This window comes from Apodemus sylvaticus, chromosome 7 (assembly GCF_947179515.1).
Source record: "Apodemus sylvaticus chromosome 7, mApoSyl1.1, whole genome shotgun sequence".
Classification (NCBI taxonomy): domain Eukaryota; kingdom Metazoa; phylum Chordata; class Mammalia; order Rodentia; family Muridae; genus Apodemus; species Apodemus sylvaticus.
The window spans coordinates 106,365,569-106,388,359 of record NC_067478.1 but is presented as its reverse complement, the minus strand read 5'-3'; the positions used below and the strand labels follow the sequence as shown (position 1 = coordinate 106,388,359).

At 42.1% G+C, this 22,791-nt stretch overlaps 1 protein-coding gene across 1 annotated transcript in view; it reads right to left on the bottom strand.

Annotated features, from left to right (window-relative positions):
• Window positions 1-1,280: 1,280 nt before the first annotated feature.
• Window positions 1,281-22,791, bottom strand: part of LOC127689802 (beta-galactosidase-1-like protein 2) — a 44,627-nt gene continuing 23,116 nt past the window's right edge. Inside the window, exons 13-21 of the mRNA XM_052189387.1 lie at window positions 20,741-20,887; window positions 18,433-18,501; window positions 17,815-17,902; window positions 16,963-17,050; window positions 16,408-16,519; window positions 15,606-15,722; window positions 15,432-15,495; window positions 4,817-4,938; window positions 1,281-1,427 (exon numbers count right to left, since the gene is read on the bottom strand). Coding sequence (XP_052045347.1) covers window positions 1,281-1,427; window positions 4,817-4,938; window positions 15,432-15,495; window positions 15,606-15,722; window positions 16,408-16,519; window positions 16,963-17,050; window positions 17,815-17,902; window positions 18,433-18,501; window positions 20,741-20,887 — 954 coding nt within the window. The remainder of the gene's footprint in view (window positions 1,428-4,816; window positions 4,939-15,431; window positions 15,496-15,605; window positions 15,723-16,407; window positions 16,520-16,962; window positions 17,051-17,814; window positions 17,903-18,432; window positions 18,502-20,740; window positions 20,888-22,791) is intronic.

Genomic DNA, 22,791 nt, shown 5'->3' with positions numbered 1-22,791 from the left:
AATTCTCTTAACTTCAGAGCAGGGTCTAATAAGTGATACTTTATGAGTAGCAGCAAAAAATAGTGGGGATATAGATCAGGCTGAACAGGAAGTAAGTGGGAATTAAAAGTTGGCTGAAAGGTAGAGGAAACCCATCTAGGGGCATACCAGGCATTAGCAGGGGAGGTAGATAAGGAAGCATCTCAATTGGTAGACCTATATTGTCTCAATTGCATAGTATAATCATAGCCGGGTGGTGGTAGCGCACGCCTGTAATCCCAGCACTCTGGGAGGCAGAGGCAGGCGCATTTCTGATTTTGAGGCCAGCCTGGTCTACAGAGTGAGCTCCAGGATAGCCAGGGCTATACAGAGAAACCGTGTCTCGAAAAAACCAAATTAAAAAAAAGCATAGTATAATCATGCTCTGCACTACTACAAGACCAATCTAAAAGTTTAAAAGTTTTATCTGTAAAATTAAAGAGACTGGGCTGGAGAGATGGCTCAGTGGTTAAGAGCACAAACTGCTCTTCCGAAGGTCCTGAGTTCAGATCCTGGGAACCTCATGCTCACAACCATCCATAATAAGATCTGATACCCTCTTTTGGGGTGTTTGACGATAGCTAAAGTGAGCGAGTGGGGCCAGAGCAAGAAGAAAGGAATACTCTCCCAGACAGAGATGAGCTCCTCACCATTCTGACAAGCAGATAAAAAGGAAAGCAAAGGAGGTGAAGAGGATGGACAAGAATAATGAAAACCACATTAGAAAGTAATAATAATTTTATATGCCAAATGTCTCACTGACCAGTGAAATTATCACCACGAGCATATTTCAGAGGAGTTGGAGATTCTAAGACTAACTCTCACCCCTCTAAAGAAAAGCATCCTTCACTGTCATCTTTAACAGTAAAACATATGGGAAGGGAGTAAACCATTCCAGAATAGTTGTAGCCAGTCAAAGTTCGTTCTTTCAAGTAAGAACTACTTTCTCCTCCAGGCAACTCAGTATCATTGGTGGTCACCTTAATTGGACCAAAATCCCAAGTGGCCATTTGAAACAAGGGAGGATCAGGTAAATAAGCCCAATAGGAATCTTGGGCAGCAGCCCAGGAAAAAGTATTCCCTGGGTGAAGAGGAGTGAAAACGTAGCAAGAAGATTGGATGGAGTAACCGATAGGTGGAGAGAAAGCACACTATATCTTGCAGCAGAGACCAACTCCTGAAGCTGATCCCAAGTTGGCAACATTGTGGTGGATGAGCGACCATGTAGCTGAAGTCTGGCGAAACGGGAAGAGAGGTGCTGCTCAGAGTTGTCTGGCATCATCTGGAATGAGGCACACTTCGCTCTCAGCCTTCATTGTCGGTAGTTGAGACGGGACTTCTTGCTTCTCTGCATTGGGAGTATATGATTTGACGAGATGGTCAGGAATCCAGACTGGTGACTCGTCATCCTGTGGAAAGACAAAAGCATACCCCCTTCCAGAGGCAAGAAGAACATCTGGTCCCTTCCAGGTAGATGGCAGGACATCTTTCCACAAAACTAATGGATGGTGTTGTTCCATAGGATCCCAGTGATGCTGCACTGCAGATCTACCTTGATAATCTTTATTCAAATAATTGAGTACAGAAAGAGCATGATTCAGTAAATGAGTGGGGGAGACATATTTTAATTCACCTCCCTGTAACTTAGCCAATTGTGTTTTTAATAATTGCTTAGATCTTTCAATGATCACTTGTCCTTGAGGATTGTATGGAATGCCTGTAGAATGCTAAATATTAAATTTAATACAAAAATTTGCAAAGGCTTTAGATTGATAAGCAGGAACATTATCAGTTTTCAGATGTAGTGGCATGCCAAGAAACACAAAGCAAGCAAATAAGTGCTGTCTTTGAATGCCTCTCCTGTCCTGGCTGTGGCAAAAATAACTCCAGAGAAGGTATCACCAGTAACATGAACAAAGGATAATTTTCCAAAAGATGAAACATGAGTTACATCCATTAGCCATTGGACTCCAGGCTTGAGTCCTCGAGGGTTAACTCCAGGCAGGGAAGTAGGAAATGTTGTAGGACAAAGAGAACAATTATTTTTACAATCTGATGAGCTGCCTCCCAAGTCAAAGAAAATTGATATCTCAATGCCTAAGCATTTTGATGGTGAATAGCATGGGAGGCAATTGTTCTACTAACATCATCTAGAAGAGTAACATGAGTCAGTAAATATGAGTTTCCTGTGACCAAAGGTCCAGGGAAACTAGCATGAACCTGAATATGTCCTACAAAATAAGGAATTGAGCACTGATGCAACAATTAATAAGTTATTAACTGTTGTTAATCACAAATGTCTCAATACCAGGGAAGAGTCTATATACACATTGAGAATCAGTATAATGGATAAAAGGAATCAAGGAATGGCAAGAAAAAACCTGAATGACTGCATATAGCTCTGTCTTTTGAGCTGAGGTAAAGGAGGCCTTAAAGGTCATAGTATCACTTTCAGAAACTATAACAGATTTTCCATTTGAAGATCCATCGGTAAGGAATGTTTTACATTGACCTAAAGGCTCCACAGAGAAGGCAGAAGGAAATATGACTTGCTGTAAATTCAAAAAAAAAATGTAACAGTGGATTTTTTGGAAGATGATATAACACTTGCCCTGTAAAGGAGGCAAAGGGTAATGCAAAGGAGTCAGAGAACTTTAACAACCATTCAACTTGAGCATTTCTGTAAAGTATTCTGATTACTTCAGAATCTTCACCCAATATCTCCCTAATCCTTCTTCCACCCTTCATAATCAGTGGAGCTATTAAATCATAATAAGGAATCAAAACTTTTGGAGAGGAAGCAGGCAAATGTACCCATTCCAAATGCCCCTGTTCTTGTCAAATAACACCAGTGAGTGTTAGGGAAGTATGCATGACAACAAATTCACAGGATTTATATAGATCAATTCTTACAATCAGTTGTGTCTGGATGGCTTCTTCAAACAGCTGCAAAGCCTTTTGTCCCTCTGAAGTTAACACTCAGGGAGACTTGGGACTACTATTTCCTTTTAAAATATCAAAAAGTGGCTTTACTTGGCCAGTGGTAAGTATTAAATAAGGTCTAATCCAGTTAGTTTCTCCCAGCAGTTTTTGGAAATCATTTAAGGTTTTCAACTTATATGTCCTAAATCTTAAGGCTGCATGTGAGATAGAAACAGAATGAATAATCTTCCCCAAATAATTATATGGGGGTAGGGTCTTTTTTAATTTTTTCAGGAGCCTGTTTTAACCCATATTGATTCAATAAAGTCAAGGAAGAATGAGCAATTCAAATGTCATCCATATAGTGAAAAAGCAACAATTCAGGAAACTGCTGATGAATGGGAAGCAAAGCCATATCCACAAATTTTTGACATAAAGTGGGACTATTTTTCATTTCCTGAGGGAGTACCTTCCATTGAAAAGGTTGGTGTGGCCTTTGTAAGTTCATTAATGGTAAGCTGAAGGCAAAACGCTTCGTGCCATCTGGATTTAAAAGAACTGTATAGAAACAATCCTGCAAATCTATATAACAAAACAGAGTAGCCCTGGGGAATCAACAGTGGGAGAGGGCAGTCCTGGTTGCAGAGCCCCCACAGACTCCATGGTTGCATTCACCTTCCTTAAATCTTGTAACAGTCTCCATTTGCCAGATGTTTTCTTAATTACAAAGTTAGATGTATTCCAAGGACTGGTGGATGGTTCAATATGACCCTTATCCAGTTGTTCTTGTACAAGCTGAATAGCTGCCTGGATGTTTTCTTCAAAAAGGGGCCACTGATTGACCCTTTGATCAGTGGTCCAGACTACCTTATCAGCAGTTCATTCAGTGACCCCAGAGGAAAAGGTTATCCTGATCCATGCCTGTTATATTTTGCTTTGACAACTACGGGGTCAGTTGAACCTTGTACATGTTTACTGAGCCCTTTTCCTGATATACAGGAGACGTCAGTCCCAGTGTCCAAGAGCCCTAACGAATCTCAGTCCAAGATGTTATCTGAGCCTCACTAAGAGGGAGCTGTTGCCAGGCCTTCAAAGCACAATCCATCACGTCTTCTAAAACTTCTGTTGGGTAGTTTTATCTGTTTTTCCAGAGTCACCCACTTCTCTATGTTCATGTAAGCAGAGTACCCTTTGTCTTCAAATTTTTCCCCAGAAATTCTTTTTCCACCAAAAAGAAGTTTAACATCATCCTCATAATTAGCTTTAAACCTAGGAAATCGTCACCCTGTGAGACTGGACTTGGAGAGGATAAACCAGTCTACAGGAGTGAGCCAAGTGCCTGCCAGATTTTCCACACAGGAAAGGGCATAAGGTGAAGTAGGGCCATACTTAGAAGTATTTTCTTTTAATTCCTTAATAAGTTTAAAAGAGATGGGTTCCCATTCTGGATCTCCATCATCATGCTTACTGTTGGAAAAAGCATCAAATTTCCCCTTGTTCTCTAGCCTTCTGCACTGCTTGCAGAATACAGGACTGAGGGGGTCTCCTCTTCTTGTCACTCCGCTTTGGCCTAGGAGGTAGAAGAGGGGACAGGTCAGGATTATGATATTTAGCTGCTTCCTCCTCTAACTCAGATTCATCTCCAGAATATAAAGGCTTTCCCTCATTATCATCATCATCACCACCATCATTGGAGGATGAAGCCTACAATACACTGGGAAAGAGGTGTTTTTGATTTCTTAGCAGTTTGTTTCTTAGCAGTTTGTTTAGACTACAAAGGAATATCTTCTTCCATAACAGTTTCTGTACTACAAACAGACCCTGCTGATGAGCTGGGGAGGTCTGTTATTTCAACATGGGACAGTGCTTGTTTTACCACAAGCCAGAACATAACTGCATTCTCTGGAACCTGCCCTTCATCCTCCTCATCCTTACGTTCCGGGATCCAGGTTTTCATAACCTTTCCTGCCCTTTTCCATGCAGCCTCATCCAAGGTTCCTTTATCAGGAAACCGGGGACTCACAGAACGAACAAAGAGAAGGAAATCAGAGAGCTGCTGCTTTTGAAAATGAATTTCCTTTTTAAGCAGTGACTTACGAAGAATCTTTTTATACATAGATTGCTCACTGGATTCAGCTTGCCCCATAATAAAACTATAAAATTATTACACCATCACTTCCTACCTATCCTTTCTCAGCACTCATCTCTGACCAAGGGGACTGCGGGTCCCCAGCTAGGGTCCTTTCCAGATCGACAACAATAGGAGAGGGGAAGAGGAGTACCCAAATCTTCCAGTTCTGAGTCCCATGACCTGGGAGCCTCTTACTGTCTGGGTCCAACCTCTCGACACAGGATTGGCGTTCTCTACTGGAAGCAGGGATATCTGGAAGGCACATAATAAATATACACAGACTACATTTGGGGTACAAGCTGACAGGCAATTTTTCAAGGCTTAAAGTTTCTCTTTCATTCTCTGCTCTCTCTGTATCTCTGTCTGTCACTGTCTGTCTCTATCTGTCTGTCTGTCTGTCTGTCTCTCTCTCTCTCTCTCTCTCTCTCTCTCTCTCTCACACACACACACACACACACACATACACAGCTTGAGGCTGCACACACTCTGCATTCTCCTGCACACTCTGCTTTTCTCCTGTGCTTTTCTTTTCTTGTACTCACACTCATACACACCTCTGTCTGTTCCCCTTTCACTCACACACGCACTCTTCACACACATCTCACACACACCACATGCACTCTTTTCACACACACATGCACTCTCCTTTCACTCACACTCTCTCTCTCTCTCTCTCTCTCTCTTTCTCTCTCTCTCTCTCTCTCTCTCTCTCTCTCTCTCTCTCTCGCCCTCTCCATACACGCCTCACATTCTCTCTTCACTCACTCTTCACATGTTCTTCTCATGCTCTCCACATTTCGCTCTCTCACTGTTCTCCACATACCCCTCACTCACTCTCTACATGCTCTCTTGCCTTTCTCTTGTTCCAGTCTTTTATTGATACTCCAAAAGCAGATATTTTTTAAAAAGGCATTGTATAATTATTGCCAAATCAAACTCAAAAAAATAACCACGTCCCACAAAGAATCAAGAATTACAATTGTTCCCCAAAGTTTCAAGCTTCCTTGTTTGTTGTATTCCATAGCTGCCTGCAGCTATTACGAACTGGATTGCTGGAACAGAAGCTGAGGGATGGATGAAGAAGGGGCGAAAAGAAAGGAGGGCCAGGACAATGTTTCACTGATCAAGGCCGGAAACTTTAATGTCGGTCAGACCTTTTAACAGTTTGGGCAAAACCTTCTCCCCAGACTCCGGGCTGAGTTCCGGTGGAAGTTGTCTAGCTTCTCTTGGAGGTCCTTGTCTCGACTGCTCCAGCAGCTGGGTAGGTCACCTGCTTAATTCAGGAATTCCTATACCTGGAGGAACAAATGAGCTTAACCTTCACTGAGCTTCTCCACCCTAGGATAAAAATTCCTGCTTTAACCTACTGCCCTATTAAGTCCTCTGCCCGGAGCCAGGGATTGTCCTTGACCAAAGTCAAGTTCCTACCATGAGATATGACTCCCAAATATGACTCTGTACACCTATTCCTAGGCCTATAGCCAAAATAATAATAATTGCAAACGTATCATTATTTAAACTTTAACATTAACTTATTATACTTCAGAACCGAGAGCTCCAAGGTCAGCTACTAGCATTTTCCTGCGAAACTCTAATGATAAATGACGGGCAAAGCTGCCAGGCAGTGGTCAGAAAGAATCAAGCTAACCCTTAACTCCGTAGTTCCCCTAGCTTTCTGCTTCTGCACATTGCACACAGTGACTCTCCTAAGAGTCCCAGTGTTTTGACTTAGTTTTACTAGTATAAGATTTTATGCATTCCATACTTTCTTATCCAGGAACCACTCTCAAATGTTGTGCAAAACTTATTTCATAACTTCAATAGCTTTTTTTTTCTTTCTTGGGGTCCCAATGTTGGCTCTATTTCTTTTTCTAATAATTTCTTCAAACTTTCTTTGCAAGTCAAGCATTAATCTGGAACTACAATTGTGCAATTATTGCATTGCTTCCAAGGTGAGAACACACAGCATACACCTGGGCCATTAGGACTGTGCTGTGCTGTGCCCCATGCCTCAATTCTCAATTGTTTCAGAATCATTACATCAGGGAACATCTAGTTTCACAGAATTTGCCAGAGCAGAAGGAGAAAGAAGTAAGAAACTCAGATATAATAGAATAATTATGTACACCAAAGCCAAGTGGAAAGCAGTCATGCACAAATGAAATCTATACAGCCTTTGTCCAGGGCTAAGGTTAGAAGAAATGGGAACAACTGTTTTATACAAAGAGCTGCCTCGGGCTACTGAGATATCTCCATTCAGGCCTACAGCAGGAAGTCCCTGTCTTTGTATGCGGTCCTCGGCAGAAAAGTTCTGTAGATATCTGTTAAATCCATTTGGTTCTTAACTTCTGTTAGTTTCACTGTGTTTCTGTTTAGTTTCTGTATCTATAATCTCTCCATTGGTAAGAGTGGAGTGTGGAAGTCTTCCACTATTAGTGTGTGAGAGTCAATGTTTATTTTAAACTTTAGTAAAGTTTCTTTTACAAATGTTGATGTTCTTATATTTGGGGCATAGATGTTGAGAATTGAGAGTTCATCTTGGTGGGTTTTTCCTTTGATTAGTATAAAGTGTCCTTCCCCATCTCTTTTGATAACTTTTGATTGAAAGTCTGTTTTATTGGATATTATAATAGCTACTCCAGCTTGTTTCTTGGGACAATTTGATTGGAAATTTTTTTCCAGAATTTTCATCTGAAGTAGTGTCTGTCATTGTCACAGATCTGTGTTTCCTGTATGCCACAAAATGCTGGGTCCTGTTTTCATATCCAGTCTGTTAGCCTAAGTCTTTTTACTGGGGAATTGAGTCCATTGATTTTGAGATATAATGAAGACCAGTGATTGTTGGTTCCTGTTATTTTTGTTGTTAGTGGTGGATATTATGTTTGGATGATTCTCTTTTGGATTTGTTGTGAGATGATTAATTTCTTGGGATTTCATGGGTGTAGTTTTCCTTTTGTGTTAGAATTTTTCTTCTATTCTCCTCTTTAGGGCTAGATTACTGGAAAGATATTGTTTAAGTTTGGTTTTGTCATGGAATTTATTGGTTTCTTCATCTATGGTAAAAGAGTTTTGCTAGTAGCCTGGGCTGGCATTTGTGTTCTCTTTGGGTCTGTATAACATCTCTTCAAAATCTTCTGGCTTTTAGAGTTTCTGTTGAGAAGTCTGGTGTAATTCTGATAGGTCTGTCTTTATATGTTACTTGGCCTTTTTCCCTTACCACTTTTAATATTCTTTCTTTGTTCTGTGCATGTGGTGTTTTGATTATTATGTGATGGGAGGAATTTCTTTTCTGGTCAAATCTATTTGGTGTTCTGTAGGCTTCTTATATGTTTATGACCATCTCTTTCTTTAGGTTAGGGAATTTTTCTTCTATGATTTTGTTGAAGATGTTTCCTGGTCCTTTGCATTGGGAATTTTCTCTCTTCTATTCCTTTTATTTTAGGTTTGGTATTTTCATTATGTCCTGAATTTCCTGGATGTTTTGACTTAAGAGATTTTTGCACTTTGTATTTTCTTTGACTGTAAGATCAATATCTTCTGTGGTATCTTCTACTCTTGAGATTCTCTCTTCTATTCTATTGGTGATGCTTGCATCTGTAATTTCTGATATAATTTCTAGGTTTTACATCTCCAGGGGGTGCTTCCCTTTATATTTTCTTTATTATTTCTATTTACATTTTTAGATCCTGGATGGTTTTGTTCAATTACTTCACCTGTTTGATTGTGTTTTCCTATATTTCTTTAAGGGATTTATGTTTCCTCTGTCAGGGCTTCTACCTAATTACCTGTGTTCTCCTGTATTTCTTTAAGGGAGTTATTTATGTCCTCTTTCAGGTCCTCTATCATCTTCACAAGATGGGATTTTAGGTTGGAGTCTTGCTTTTCAGGTGTGTTAGGGTATTCAGGGCTTGCTGTGTGGGAGTTCTGATGGTGCCACATGGCATTTGTATCTGTTGTATATGTTCTTGCACTTGCCTCTAGCCAGATGGCTATCTCAAGTGTTAACTGGCCTTGTTGTCTCTGACTGGATTCTGTCCCTCTTGTGAGCCTGTGAGCCTGGGTGTGACAGACCTCCTGGGAGTGGAGCTGTCTCTGGGTGTGGGAGGGGGGTCTGGAGCCCTGGCTCTGCCCCAGGCCAAGTTGTGAGCCAGAAGGAAGATGTCCCTTTGTACCTTTTGTATTAACATAAATTTCTGCCATTTTTCTCTGACAGGAAATTGGGTTCCTTCTCTTTGTGGTTATTTTGAGCCAGTTAGGTTATTTTCAACAATTTGGGTACCTGCTGCTGTAATAGGGAAACCTGAATCCAATATGTTCCAGGCTCCTTGCCATTAACATCCTAACCCTTCTCACTTTCTCCCCTCCCTAAACTTCCTCAGCTCAATTCACTGGCCTATTTCCCTTCTGCTTCTCATTTTCCTTTTAACCCTACTATTTTGAGTATTCTCCTCTCCCCCCCGCCCCATCAACTATAAAAACCATTGAGTTATAACCCTTAACCATACCATTGAGTGATATCATCAATCTATACAAGAACACATTCTGTCTCAATATTGCTTTCTGTTTTGTTTTACATATTTGTCTATTAGTCTTTGTGTCTGTGTCTAGGCTGGAAAAACCTGCTGGCTGTAGCCAAAGTCCTATTAGACATTTATCTACCATGAGGTCCGCTGGACCAGCAAAGAAAGTAGGCAAATCCTCTGGATCTTTCTGTGTGACTTTAGGTGTCTACTCCTATTGGAGGTGTCAGAGGATATCAGTTACCTGGTGAAAACAACTTAAAGAGATAAAGGTTGATTCTGTTGATATTTGAGGGCACAGTGCATCATTCCAGGGAAAGCGCAGCCATGAGATTTGACTTTCACTGTATCATGAGGAGCATGAGACAACTGTTCATATGTGCAGTCAGGGAGCAGAGGGGTGAACTCTGGCTCCATTTGTTTATCCCCCTGCTTGGAATCAGTGACCCCAGAGTATAGCATGGTACTGTGATGGTTAGTATTAATTGTTAAGTTGACAGAATCTACAATCACCTGGAAGACAGGCCTCTGTACAAGTCTGGAGGTAGTTATCTCAATTATGTTAATTAATATATGAAGAGCTATCTTGATTGTGGGAGGACTCAATCCCTGGACAGAGGATCCTAAGCTTATAATTTGCAGAATAAAAACTGAGTACTATGATAACTGCATTCATTTCTCTCTGTTTCTTTTTGTTTCTTGGTTTCTTTTTTGTTGTTGTTGTTGTTTTGTATATTTTTATTTGTTCAGTTTTTGAGGCAAGATCTTTCCACATAACCTTGGATGGCCTGGAACTCACTATGTAGATCAGATTAACCTCAAACTCGTAGAGATTCACCTTCCTCTGCCTCCTGAGTGTTGAGATTAAATGTGTGCACCACTATCACTGTGCTGACTGTGCTTTCAGCATCTTGCCTGTAGATGAGATGTGACCAGCTGTTTCAAGATCCTGGTACTTGGATTTCCCTGCCATGACAGATTGAACCTATGAGCTGTTCTCTCTAAAGTTGCTTTTGTCAGGATATTTTGTAACAGCAACAGGAAAAGAAACTGAGACAGGTATTACTGTGTTGTGAGTGACTCTCCCCCAAGCTAAGAAATGGCCATCTTGGGGAGTTAGGCTGTACCCTCTTGTAAAAGAATGGTCCCATTCGGGCTTGTTGACTGTTGGTGCTCTTTGTGGAGGGGTACCAGCAGCTCTATACCACCTGTTATATGCAATTCTGTATAACCTCTCATGGCCTTGTGGAAGTGCTAGAGTATATAGGCTAAGGAAGACCAGTGAGCTATAGGGAAGCCCTCATTCTGCTTAGTAAAGTCTTTCCAGGAACATCCTTCAGGGAGAATATCTATACCTCTAAAGTAACCCCTCACCAGTGCTCTAGAGGGAAGCCCAATAAACGTATTGGTTCCCTAGAGTAAACTTTGGTAGAATGCCTCAGTTTTGTCATTGGGACCTTAGGAGAAGGGGTAGACATGGCTTATGTCTCCCCCTGGGAAGGAATTTACATTTAGGATGAGTCTTCCTTCCTCCATTAAAGCTTTCTAGAAGTGCCCTCATTGGTGTGCCAAGTGATGTGTCTCCTAGGAGATTTTAAATCCCATCATGTTGATTAGGTTAACTACCATTTGGGTATATGACCACAATGCATGGTAATCCCATCGGGAGCCGAATTAAAATACACCAATTCCAGGCTTAAAACAAACTCAGAGCGTTCATCCAGTTTGAACACATATGGGTTATTTCATCCAGCACACCTAAATGTTCTGTACCAATTGATGTTGGGGTTTTTAACACATCCAAGAGAAAGTGGTCAATCCATGATGCTTTGGAAAGGGATTCCTGCTGAACAGTATCCCTCACTGACTTAAAGCACTCCTCTAGCACTGACTCTTGCTTCTGTCACACAGATGAGCCTTAAATCAAAGGAGTTTTAAGACAACATAGAGAGAAAGCTAACCTGCCCCACGAATTCCTAAAAATCAAACTGTGGTTACTTCACTTTTGAAAAAAAATTTTAAAACTTACTATATGCTAAAAATCACTACTCTTTATATTCATAATATAAAACATATATCTAGGAGAATGTTTGTAAATGTGAATTTGAAGGGGAAATTTCTTCAAGATTCTTATCATAGCCAAGCCTAGCTAATATACAGGCACAAGAGCTCACTCTAGAATTTGGGAATGAGGGAAAGAAATGGGGTAATTGTAAAAAAGAAGCTGCCATCCACTTAGAGGCTTCTGATGTTCCACCATGTAGACCTGTTGATTTAATCTCTTTCCTTCTGTCATAAATGGAATTTGAGCAGGACAAGTTCGTTTTCACTAATTATCAATATATAGAGAAGCAATTTAAGATTTCTTTGTTCCTGTATTAAATAATAAATTTATTTAGCATTAAAATTTTAACTAGCATTTGAAATCTATGTGCAGAAAATGCAAAGGAATGTAAGAGAAATTTATGATAAAATTATTAAAGAACAAAAGATTTCATTTTATCAACATGTTTGCAAAGTTAAAGGGCATTTTTAAAAGATATTTTTAAATGTAAAATCATCTAGAGGATTTAACATACCAGTATAAAACTAGAACCTACTTTTCTGTGTTAAGGCAATGATTATTTATTAAAATATTATTCTATTCCTAGTGATATCAGTGAAAATAATGGTTTTATTTTTTCTTTTCTTTTTTTTCTCAGATTGACTTCTTTTTCTTTATTTTCTACATTCTTTGTTTACATGCCAAATGATTTCCCCTTTCCCAATTCCCCCCTCCCCATAAGTCCCATAAGCCCTCTTCCCTCTGCCCATTCCTCCGATCAACCCCCTCAAATGATTCCCAAAAGAAGGAAGGAGAGGGCCCTGATCCTGGAAAGGCTGGATGTAGCAATGTAGGAGAATACCAGGACAGAGAAGTGGGAGGGGGTAGATTGGGCAATGGACAGACTGAAGAAGACTTATGGGACTTATGGGGAGGGGGGAACCAGGAAAGGGGAAATCTTTTAGAATGTAAACAAAGAATATGGAAATCACACTGGCAGTTCCTCAGAAAACTGGGCATGACACTTCAGGAGGACCCTGTTATACCACTCCTGGGCCTATACCCAGAGGATTCCCCAGCATGCAATAAGGACACATGTTCATAGCAGCCTTCTTTATAATAGCCAGAAGCTGGAAAGAACCCAGATGTCCCTCAATGGAGGAATGGATACAGAAAATGTGGTATATTTATACTATGGAATACTACTCAGCAATTAAAAACAATGAATTCATGAAATTCTTAGGCAAATGGTTGGAACTGGAAAATATCATCCTAAGTGAGGTAACCCATTCACAAAAGAACACACATGGAATGCACTCACTGATAAGTGGATATTAGCCCAGAAGCTCTGAATACCCAAGACACAATTCACATATCAAATCATTCCCAAGAAGAAGGAAGGAGAGGGTCCTGGTCTGGAAAGGCTTGATGCAGCAATGTAGGGGATTGCCAGGACAGAGAATAAATAAGGAGGGGGGGAGAAACAGAAAAAGGGTCTGGGTGAGGCATCTCAGCAGGAAAGAGCATTTGCCTCCTTGCCTGAAGACCTTAGCTTCATCCCTGGAAACCGTATGTGCTGTGACCTGTACATGCATGTACAGGCACACACGCTGAATGAAGGAGGAAGGGAGGGAGGGAGAGAGGGAAGAAGGGAGGGAGGAAGGAAGGAATAGAGGGAGGGAGGGAGAGAGGGAGGGAAGAAATATAGATGAGAAATTATTCTAATTTTAAGGTAAAGTATGGGGTTTTTAGAAACAAGGAAATGACAGTATTAATTACCATTTGAGAGATCTACAGTCACATGGGAGATGAACTTCTAAGGAAGCCTTAGCAGGACTGTCTTGAGGATGAAGTTAACTGGTGTGGGATGACACATCCAAACTGTGGATGACTATTCTTGGGCAGGGGATCCTGGACTGTGCAGCTGGGAAAATCAATCTGAATACTAGCATGAGCTCATGTTCGTTGTGCTCTGCTTCCTGCCACATTGGCAGCTGTGGCAGCTGCTTCAAGCTCCTGCTGCTTTGACATCTCTACCATAACAGAATGTGCCTTGAACTATAAGTCAAAATAAGCCCCTTTTTCATTAAGTTGCATTTATCAGAGCAACAAAAAAGAAACACAGACAGAGAGTCTTACTGGATAGCCTTGGCTAGCCTGGTATAGAAGACCTGAGCAGCGGTGTTATACGTATGATGCTAACTCCTGGGCTAACGCAAGCTGATGTTCCACATGCAACCCAGCCTAACTTTGCTTCAGTCCACAGACTCTGAGGTCTAGCTGGTACCTCTCTATATTCCTTAGTGCCATGCCAATTCATGTGGGGACCCTCTCCCAAGTTCCCTGAGTCTGTAACCTAACTGGAGATCTGTTTGCACTACACTAAAATTTGTAGTAGCTTTAAACACAATATGTCCTCCCTCTGTCAACCTGAGATGGACCACCAAACTGATTTACCCCAGGAATGTAGGCAACTCTGTGACCTTCAGTATGCCTCAGAAGGGTTGGATCCTAGGAGTATCAAGCATAGACCAGGCAATCAACAAAGACTATATAAATCAGAGGCCAATAGAAGAATGTGGAGGTACCAATGACTGACAGCCTCTAAGAAGCAAGAGTGGAATGACCGCTGGAAAGATAAAGAAAAATATCACTGATGTTTTTTACTCTAAATCCAGAAACCATATATGATAGCTGCCTGTCATCGCCTGCAGTTTGTTTTATTTGACTTCTTAGAAATCATTTGTTTTCACTTCAGATTTATACTTGCAATGCCAATTATTCTGAGCAACTTCTTGCTTTTTTCCCCAAAATTTTATTTGCTGGCCAAAGAGTTTTTAACAGAAGAAACATGACAAAGAAAGTCTACAGGTAATGCCCATTTTGTTGTGAGCATCAGAAACAGTTAAGCTAATGAGTCAAAAGATGGGTTTGCGTCAGTGAGGAGGTGGATGGCAGAACCCAAGCCTGGAGTGGGATAGAAAATGAAGCCAGTGTAGATGCGTGTATGGGCCAGGACTGATGGGTTACTCCCAGTACCACTGAGGATATGATTCAGCTGTCCATCTTCTAGCTTATATCACATTTCTTGAGATTCAATGTCCTGAAAAACAAAATATGATTAGCAAAATGTGTGCTAGATGTCCATCCCAAAGACGGTAAAACTGTGACCTGTGGGAACTAGAAAGCTCCAGCACTAGGCCCACAAAGACTCTGATGACGTGAGACACGTGATTCTCCAGAAGGCTCTCCGAGGCTGGGTTGTGACTCACTTGCAAGAACACTTGCTTTGCATACAATAAGGTCTCAGGCTTGATTGTCAGCCGTGGGAAAGGGAGGCGTGTCAGAGGACAAAAGGATATCTGACGCTTACTAACAAAAAAGGCTCAAGGGAGGCTAGGTACCAAGACAGTAGCTGCTTGGTAAGGACAAATATAGACACTCTGCAATTTGGGTTCCACACATTCCTTACTATGAAAACTGTCTAAAGGGCACTAGAAAGGGTATCCAAAAGTTACCTAATACAGCAACCTGAGAAAGAGCCACAGGGAGCAGGTTTGTTTTAGAAAAGGTTAGAAGTGGAAGATGCTTAGGTTGATTCACAATGAAACTTGGACCCCAAAAACATGGTGGGACCGTCAGAAAGGAAGACCATGGGAGCCGGGATGAGGCTGTCAGAGGTAGAGGCTAATTATGTCATCTTAAAATGGGAGAGAGGAATGGGGCTGTGTAAGCATTACAGAAAGTCCATCTACTATACAGGGGCTAAAGATGTTCCCAGATGGGAACGGCATACCTAGTTGAGCCCTGTTGGTGAAGCGGATGTTTACGTCACCTCTCAATTCCTCAAATATTATGATCTGCACAAAGAAGAAAGTAAATCAGTCAGAAGATTCAAGTTCTCCCTCTGAAGCCAGAGCAGAGTTCAAAGAAAGTGAACTAGAAAGCAGAGGACACTGGGAAAATTCACCTTATTAACTCCAGGATGAAGCAAGGAGCCAGGGACATAGATGGTTTCCTGGGGGCCGACATTCCAGTATCGTCCTAAGCTCCTTCCATTGATGGATATGACACCTTTTCCCCAGCCCTGAAAAATATTATGAGGTTTCGGGATCTAACTTCTAGATGTAAATATAGAAAACAGAAAGACCCCTATCCCAACGACACACCAACATAGAGCTCTATGTTATCCTTAGCATAGAGCACGACAGGATAGATTAACAGTGAGAGCCTTGGGAGGGATGCTGCTCTTCAGTCTGTGCCACTGCCCTGCCTGGGAGGTGGCTCAGCATCAGGCCTCAAGAAAGAATCTAATTCCATTCTCATTTCCCCAGATCTGACCCAAGCCAGCAGAGGGGATGCCCACCTATACTCCAACAATCATCACAACATATTGGGCTTTACAAGCATAGCTCAAATTGTAGACCGTCGAAATGGCAGCCAAGTTGTCCTGGATGACATGTAAACTCATGACAGTGGTGCAGGTCTCTACCTCCCGGGGTGTGTGAGGACTAACGAGTCATACTCACTAAATCCCTGCTGCAGTGCGTATACCAGCCAGCCTCACTGGCTCATGCCCCCGTTGTCTCTAGTCACTTTCCTTAGCCTGTCCTAATAGTCCTCAGAGAGAGACGACTTCAGGATGTGACTGTGACTTGGGGTGGCTCGGCTTCCTGCCACAGGACAAGACTCACACACAGGGGAGGGGAGCTTTTCTTAAGGTTCTTTGGGTAGGGGCCGGGGCCCATGAGCAGAAGAAAAATGGTGCTAACCTTTATTTTTATGAAGGTGTCCTGGGGAGGATCTCCAGCTCTCAAGTGGCTGAGGAAAAAGGCAGGGCCCTGAACATGGCCTGTCACTTTTTTCCAGGACTTGGGAAATTCTCTAAGAGAGAATCAAGAGTCAGTGAGAAGCTATACTTTTCTTTTAACATGCCACCTGAGACCTCTGAAGCTGGCCTCTTCTATGCACGCTGCCACCCCGCCCCTCCTGTGGTAGCAGCTACACCCTCAGATGCATGATACAGCAGTTTAACCAGTGGACTAGAGACAGTCACTAGCCTACTGGTAGACAGCTGAGAAGGTTGGCATCATTTCTTTGAGTACCTGGGATATTTTTGTTTTTTTCTATCAGGAAACCAAAGGCTGAAATTACCTAGAGACCTCTGAGCATGCTTCCAGCTCTACTTGGCCACCTCTTTGTGTTATATTTTATCTTATTTTGTTTATCTGCAGGGTGATAACCGAACTAAATGCCTCACACATCCTGGGTAAAGTCCTCCACCACCCTTACCTAACCTTTAATCATCCTGAAGGTAAGGCACCCACCTCTGTATGAATATATCTTTCATTTCCAGGCTGTAGATTTTAAATGGTCTTAGTGGAGACTTTTCTAGATAGATGTCTCCAGTTAAACCTAGGGCGTGGGAATGAGAGGGATTATGAAGGAGGCAAGAAAGACAGAAGGATGCTCGGGAAGGAAGGTGCTTTCATAATCTCAGCTGGCTAGATGGTTTCTATAACCTCCCATGGATTCCCCTCCCTCTCCCCTGCGTGCTGCTGAAGATTGAACTACCAAGGCTCAACAGGCTTCAGGCATGCTAGGCAAGTACTCTACCTAAGCCCACGTCCTACACGGGTATTATCCTTATAAGTGTACACTGAGATAGGGGGCTCACAATCCACATTAACAGCCCAGAATCATGGCAGCTGCTACAGATCTCATAGAATCGTGGCAGCCGCTACAGATCCGGCCAGCATGAGGCTTCTGGCTAGCTCGAATACTCAGGTTGGTCAAAGCACTTAAGGTGGAAAAACTGTGTGTGTGACTCTGTTCAGGAGTACTGGGCCAAGCAGAAGGACACACATAATCCCTGGGTTCCTGGAAATGAAGAAGTTATATCCCAAGAGAAAAACCCCCAACCAGGGACATCACCAGAGCTTTCTCCTGCTGGTATCTCTTTCAAACCCCCTACCAACAATGTGTGTGGCAGTGTTATGGGTCTTGCCTGGCATCTACACAACACAAAAATATCACAGTTTCTATATAGATATGCCTCATAACCAGGAAAGTGTGCTCTCTTTTCCAAACACACGCCTGTTCCCAGATGCCATTGGCCTGGGGAAGAGCAATAGCAGTTTGGTGCCACACTATCTCAGCTATCTTCTTCTGGAGCACACCTTTTCTCTCCTTGTTCATATCCTGCCCAGAAGAGAGTCGGCCTTGGTTCTCCACCAGGATCCTCAGAATCTGGGTTTTCTTGGAGACCTATTTAATACAGACCAGAGTAAGCCTCATTTGGCACCTCCTTCAGACCTTCCAGGACTCCCTGGAGCTGGGACGGGCCATGAGCAGGTGGCTTGCCGACTTCAGGCCTCAGAACCTTGGAGGTCTCTAGCTATGGGATAGGCAAGCCCTTGTACCCCAGTTTCCCCTCCCCCCCACCCGACTACCCCCCACCTCCCGACTCCCCCCACCCACCACCCACCACCCACCCACCCGTTTCTTTCCAGAAACAGGCACCTGAATATTTAAACAAGAACACTCTTGGGACTGGTAACCAAGCCAGAGTGCTCTGAACAGGGGATACTCAAGGGGGAGTGTGGTACTCACTCAAAGAACATTCACCAGTACCACCAAGTTGTACATACGTCCCTCACCCACCTCCTGATTGCTGGGCTCCTCTGCATGGAGCACACCAAGGGCAGAGGAATGGAAATAATCTATAATAAGGCCTCGCTAATTCTCAGGCCCAAGCCTAGCTAGAACTAGAATGTTATCCATTAAATGTTATATACATCTTTGAAAAGAAGCAGCTCGTGGTTGGTTTGGTCCAGGAGTCCTACATAGTTGTTATCCAAAAACACCTGCCAGACAAAGAAGAGAGCACTGTTAGATCCTCATAAAGAAAAGAAAAAAATATTGAAAATGCAAAAAAAAAAAAAAAATAAAAAACAAAAAACAAAAAAACTCCACAAAAAATAAAAAACAAAAAAATCAAAACAAACAAACAAACAAACAAAAAACCAAAGCAAGACCAGTACTGCTTCGGCTCAAGAGTTCACAAAGAACACGTTAAAGTAATACAATGAGAAGATGCACGAGGTGCAGCCTGGCACAGAGCCCTCGATGAAAACTGAACCCTTGATCAATGGTAGAACAAGGAGGGAACAATGTTTAAAAGACCTGCAGGGGGAGGAAGGTCAGAATGAATAAACATCAAGGAAATGATGGCAAAGGGAGAAGTAACTGAGGGAACAGCAGCTGTTCTGTGTCTATCAGCCTTAGCCCAAGGGTTTAACATTTCAAGGGGATCGATTCTTCCCAATTTGTGTCTGGAGAGCCTACTACCGAGTTTAAGCTGATTTTAGAGATGATCTGTGTGTAACGCCCCTCCCCCGCCTCCTCTTTACTATTACCTACTCTGCTGGTAGTGTTTTGTCAGCTTGACAATCTAGGGTCACTTGGGAAGAGGGAACATCAACTGAAAAAAGGTCTCAGATAGATTGGCCTGTCCGCAAGGCTGTGGGGAATCTTATTAATTCATGATTGGGATGTGAGGGTGAAGGCCCTAAGGGTGGTTCCACACCTTCCCAGGCGGTCCTGGGTTGTATAAGAAAGAAGACTGAGTAAGCTGCAGGCAGCAAGCCAGTTCTTGCCTTGAGAGTCCTACAATGATGGACTGTAGCCTATAAGCCAAATAAACTCTTTCCTTCCCAAAGCTGTTCTGCATCGTGAGGTTTATGACAGTAAGAGAAATGCAAACTAATAGACCTATTATATTGATTGGTAGATTAAACCACCCAGCAGACTTGGACTAGTCAGGTAAGACCACATAATAATAATTTGTTTCCCAGATTAATTAATTTAAAGCATGTAGGGGAATTTCCCCCCTAATTAATTGATTAGATAATAAAAACAATGATACGGGGTGGGGAAGAGAAATGAACTTTTTTAACGGGGAGGCAGGAGCAAGAGGAGGCAGGATATATCTGGAGAACTGTCAGACCCGGTGGCAACCTCCACCACCACAAGATTTCCAACATAGAATAGTTGATGAGTTTAGGATGATAGATTCCCCACCCAGGGCTTGTGTCATCTGTTGATTTTGTCTGGTGTTTTCCATTCACAGTGACTCGGGTGGGCAGAAGGGAAAGAACATAGCTGGGGTGGAATTCGGCCAAGCTTTGGAATGGGAAGATTGGACAAGGGACAGAGAACTAGGGGACAGGTAACCACATCAGAGTGCAAGCTGGTGAGAGCTTGCCCACAGCATATTCCCATACATGTGCCTATGGAGGAAAGGGTTGACACTGTGTGTCTCCAATCAGTCTTCGCATTATTTTTAAGGCAGGACCTCTTTATTGACCCTTAAGCAAGCAGTTTCAGCTGGGTTGGCTGGCTGGTCACTGAGCTCCTAAAATCTTCCTGCTGTTACTCCCCCGAGCTGGTATAACAGGCATGTGAGACCCTACTTGACTTTTTATATAAGCTCTGAGAATCTGAGCTAAAGTCCTCGGATTTATGCAGCAAACACTTTACCCTCTGAATTATCTTCTCAGTCCCATCTGAAGTTTTTTGAGCATTATCATATTTTCACTGAGCCTCTTAGGCTTTGGACTGGGAATACCCAACCTGAAGTCTTGGGAAAAGTGGATATAGAAAAGATGGGAGAGAAAGAAACCTTTCAGAATGCTTAGAAGAGCTCATAACTTGGAGTGGGATGGAACATCAGCTTCTGCACTGACTTTCCGGCTGTACCTCTCCTGAGAATGTGGCACACATATCTCAGCTAGATCTTAAAGACCTAAATGACAAAAACCAGCTTCTCATATACTATATTAACATTAGGGATTGATACATGATAAATATAGGGACTACTGAAGCACCTCCTGGATTTAAGATCACTATCAGCTCCTATAGCATTCAGGAGTATATGCCTAGGGATGTGTGTGTATAAAATATTTCACTAAAAGGACAGATGATAAGCAACAGCAATAATTTTCTGGTGGTCAAATGATTTGACTACCACTTAGACATTAATCTCAGTATCATAGGATGATATTAACACACAAGTTCTACTAGGAACTACATATTGTTCCCTACCTGCCCCCGGCCTTGAACATGACCCTTTGATGATAGGATGCCTCCACCGAAGATTTTGGTCTCATAAAGTATATACCCAAAAGACTGGCCACTCCGATCATTCCCTGGCAGTTGCTCCATGGAGAGTGGCCTGATAGACTTGGTTATCTGTGGCAGGGATAGGAGTAACAAACATGTTAAAGGGTTGGGCTAGAGAAAGGAATCTCAGAATCAAGAATTATGGCCCACTTCTCCAAGGAGATCATCCCAACAGCCATGCAAACAGAAACACTGAAAAGGACTACACAAGGATAACCATGTGTCTTAGTCAGGGTTTCTATTCCTGCACAAACATCATGACCAAGAATTAAGTTGGGGAGGTAAGGGTTTCTTCACCTTACACTTTTCACATTGCTGTTCATCAGCAAAAGAATTCAGGACAGAAACTCAAGCAGGTCAGGAAGCAGGAGCTGATGCAGAGGCCATGGAGAGATGTCTCTTATTGGCTTGCTTCCCCTGGCTTGCTCAGCCTGCTCTCTTATAGAACCCAAGAGCACCAGCCCAGAGATGGTACCACCCACAAGGGGCCCTCCCCACTTGATCACTAATTGAGAAAATGCCCCACAGCTGGATCTCATGGAGGCACTTCCCCAACTGAAGCTCCTTTCTCTGTGATAACTCCAGCCTGTGTCAAGTTGGCACACAAAACCAGCCAGTACACCATATTTAACCACAACATTTAAATTAACTTTCTGGTTTTCCAACCGATCTCATATTTTACTGCACACCCAGCCAGTGAGTTATTCCTATAATTTAAATGAAAAGCTGAAATCAAGAAAAGCACATGTGTTGTGGTATATGCCTGTAATCAGTAGTTGGAAGGCAGAAGGCAGAAACAGGGGATTCCTGAGGCTTGTAACTAGAGAGATTAGCCAGAATTGATGACTTTCAAATTTGGTGAAGAGACTCTGCTTCAATTTTTTTAAAGTACAGAATGATGAAGAGAAGCATATGGCACTTTGAGCCTTCATATACATGCATACACATATGTGTAAATACATTCACATGCACCCACATACATGTGCCCATACATATGCAAGCACACAAGCACACACATATATACATATATGTATATACATATATACAAATATGTAGAACAGCAAAAGCCCTTCAGAGCCCCTTGGAGAAACAAATTATTCTAAATCTTGGGAGCCACATAGCCTAGATCCCCCAGAGGAACAAAACAACAAAGATGTTGACAGCTGTGGGTATCCTGTCAAGAGGACACAAGAACCAACCAGAAGGGGTTCCGATGGACTACAGTGGGTCGATGTGAGTGTCAAAAAGACTATGATGACATACAACAATCTAGATCTTACATGCTTACTTACCCTTACAAAGAACCACATCAGAAAAAACAACAACAAAAACAAAACAAAACAAAAATCCTGCTGCACCTTTGGAAGACACATAAACCCATTTGTTTGATTAGAGAAAATATTTGAACTCACCCCTTTTCTGTACAAACTGTATTTAAAGGTAAAAAGGTGATGAACACCTTTCTGTAGAACAATTCAAGGGAATAAATACTGAGGGAATTTCAGAATTAAAGTATTTCCAAGATGTTTGTTTCATGAAGTGTTGGCTTATCTCGTCGACATATGGCTTATGTTGTTTCATTTCCCACTTTTTACAGAGTTATTTTAGTATTTTACACGTATGGGTGTTTTGCCTGCGTGTTTGTGCATCATGAGCATACAGTCCCTACAAAGACCAGAAGAGGGTGTTGGATCCTCTGGGCCTGAAGTCATAGATATGGCCTAGTGGGTCCCATGGAAGGACAACTATCAGTAACCACAGAGCCATATCTTGACCTAGATGATCATTTTAAAGCAGATCTCTCGTTTACCACTGAAGTTCAACATCTATCTTAAAACTGGAGGTGCTCTTTAAAAGAAGTCATCACTACAATAATATAAGCACAATAAAAACAATAGTTCCCTAATATAGGAAATTTTCTAGAAAATTCTTGGCAACTGATGTTCTATCTCCGTACTGTAAATATTCCCGGC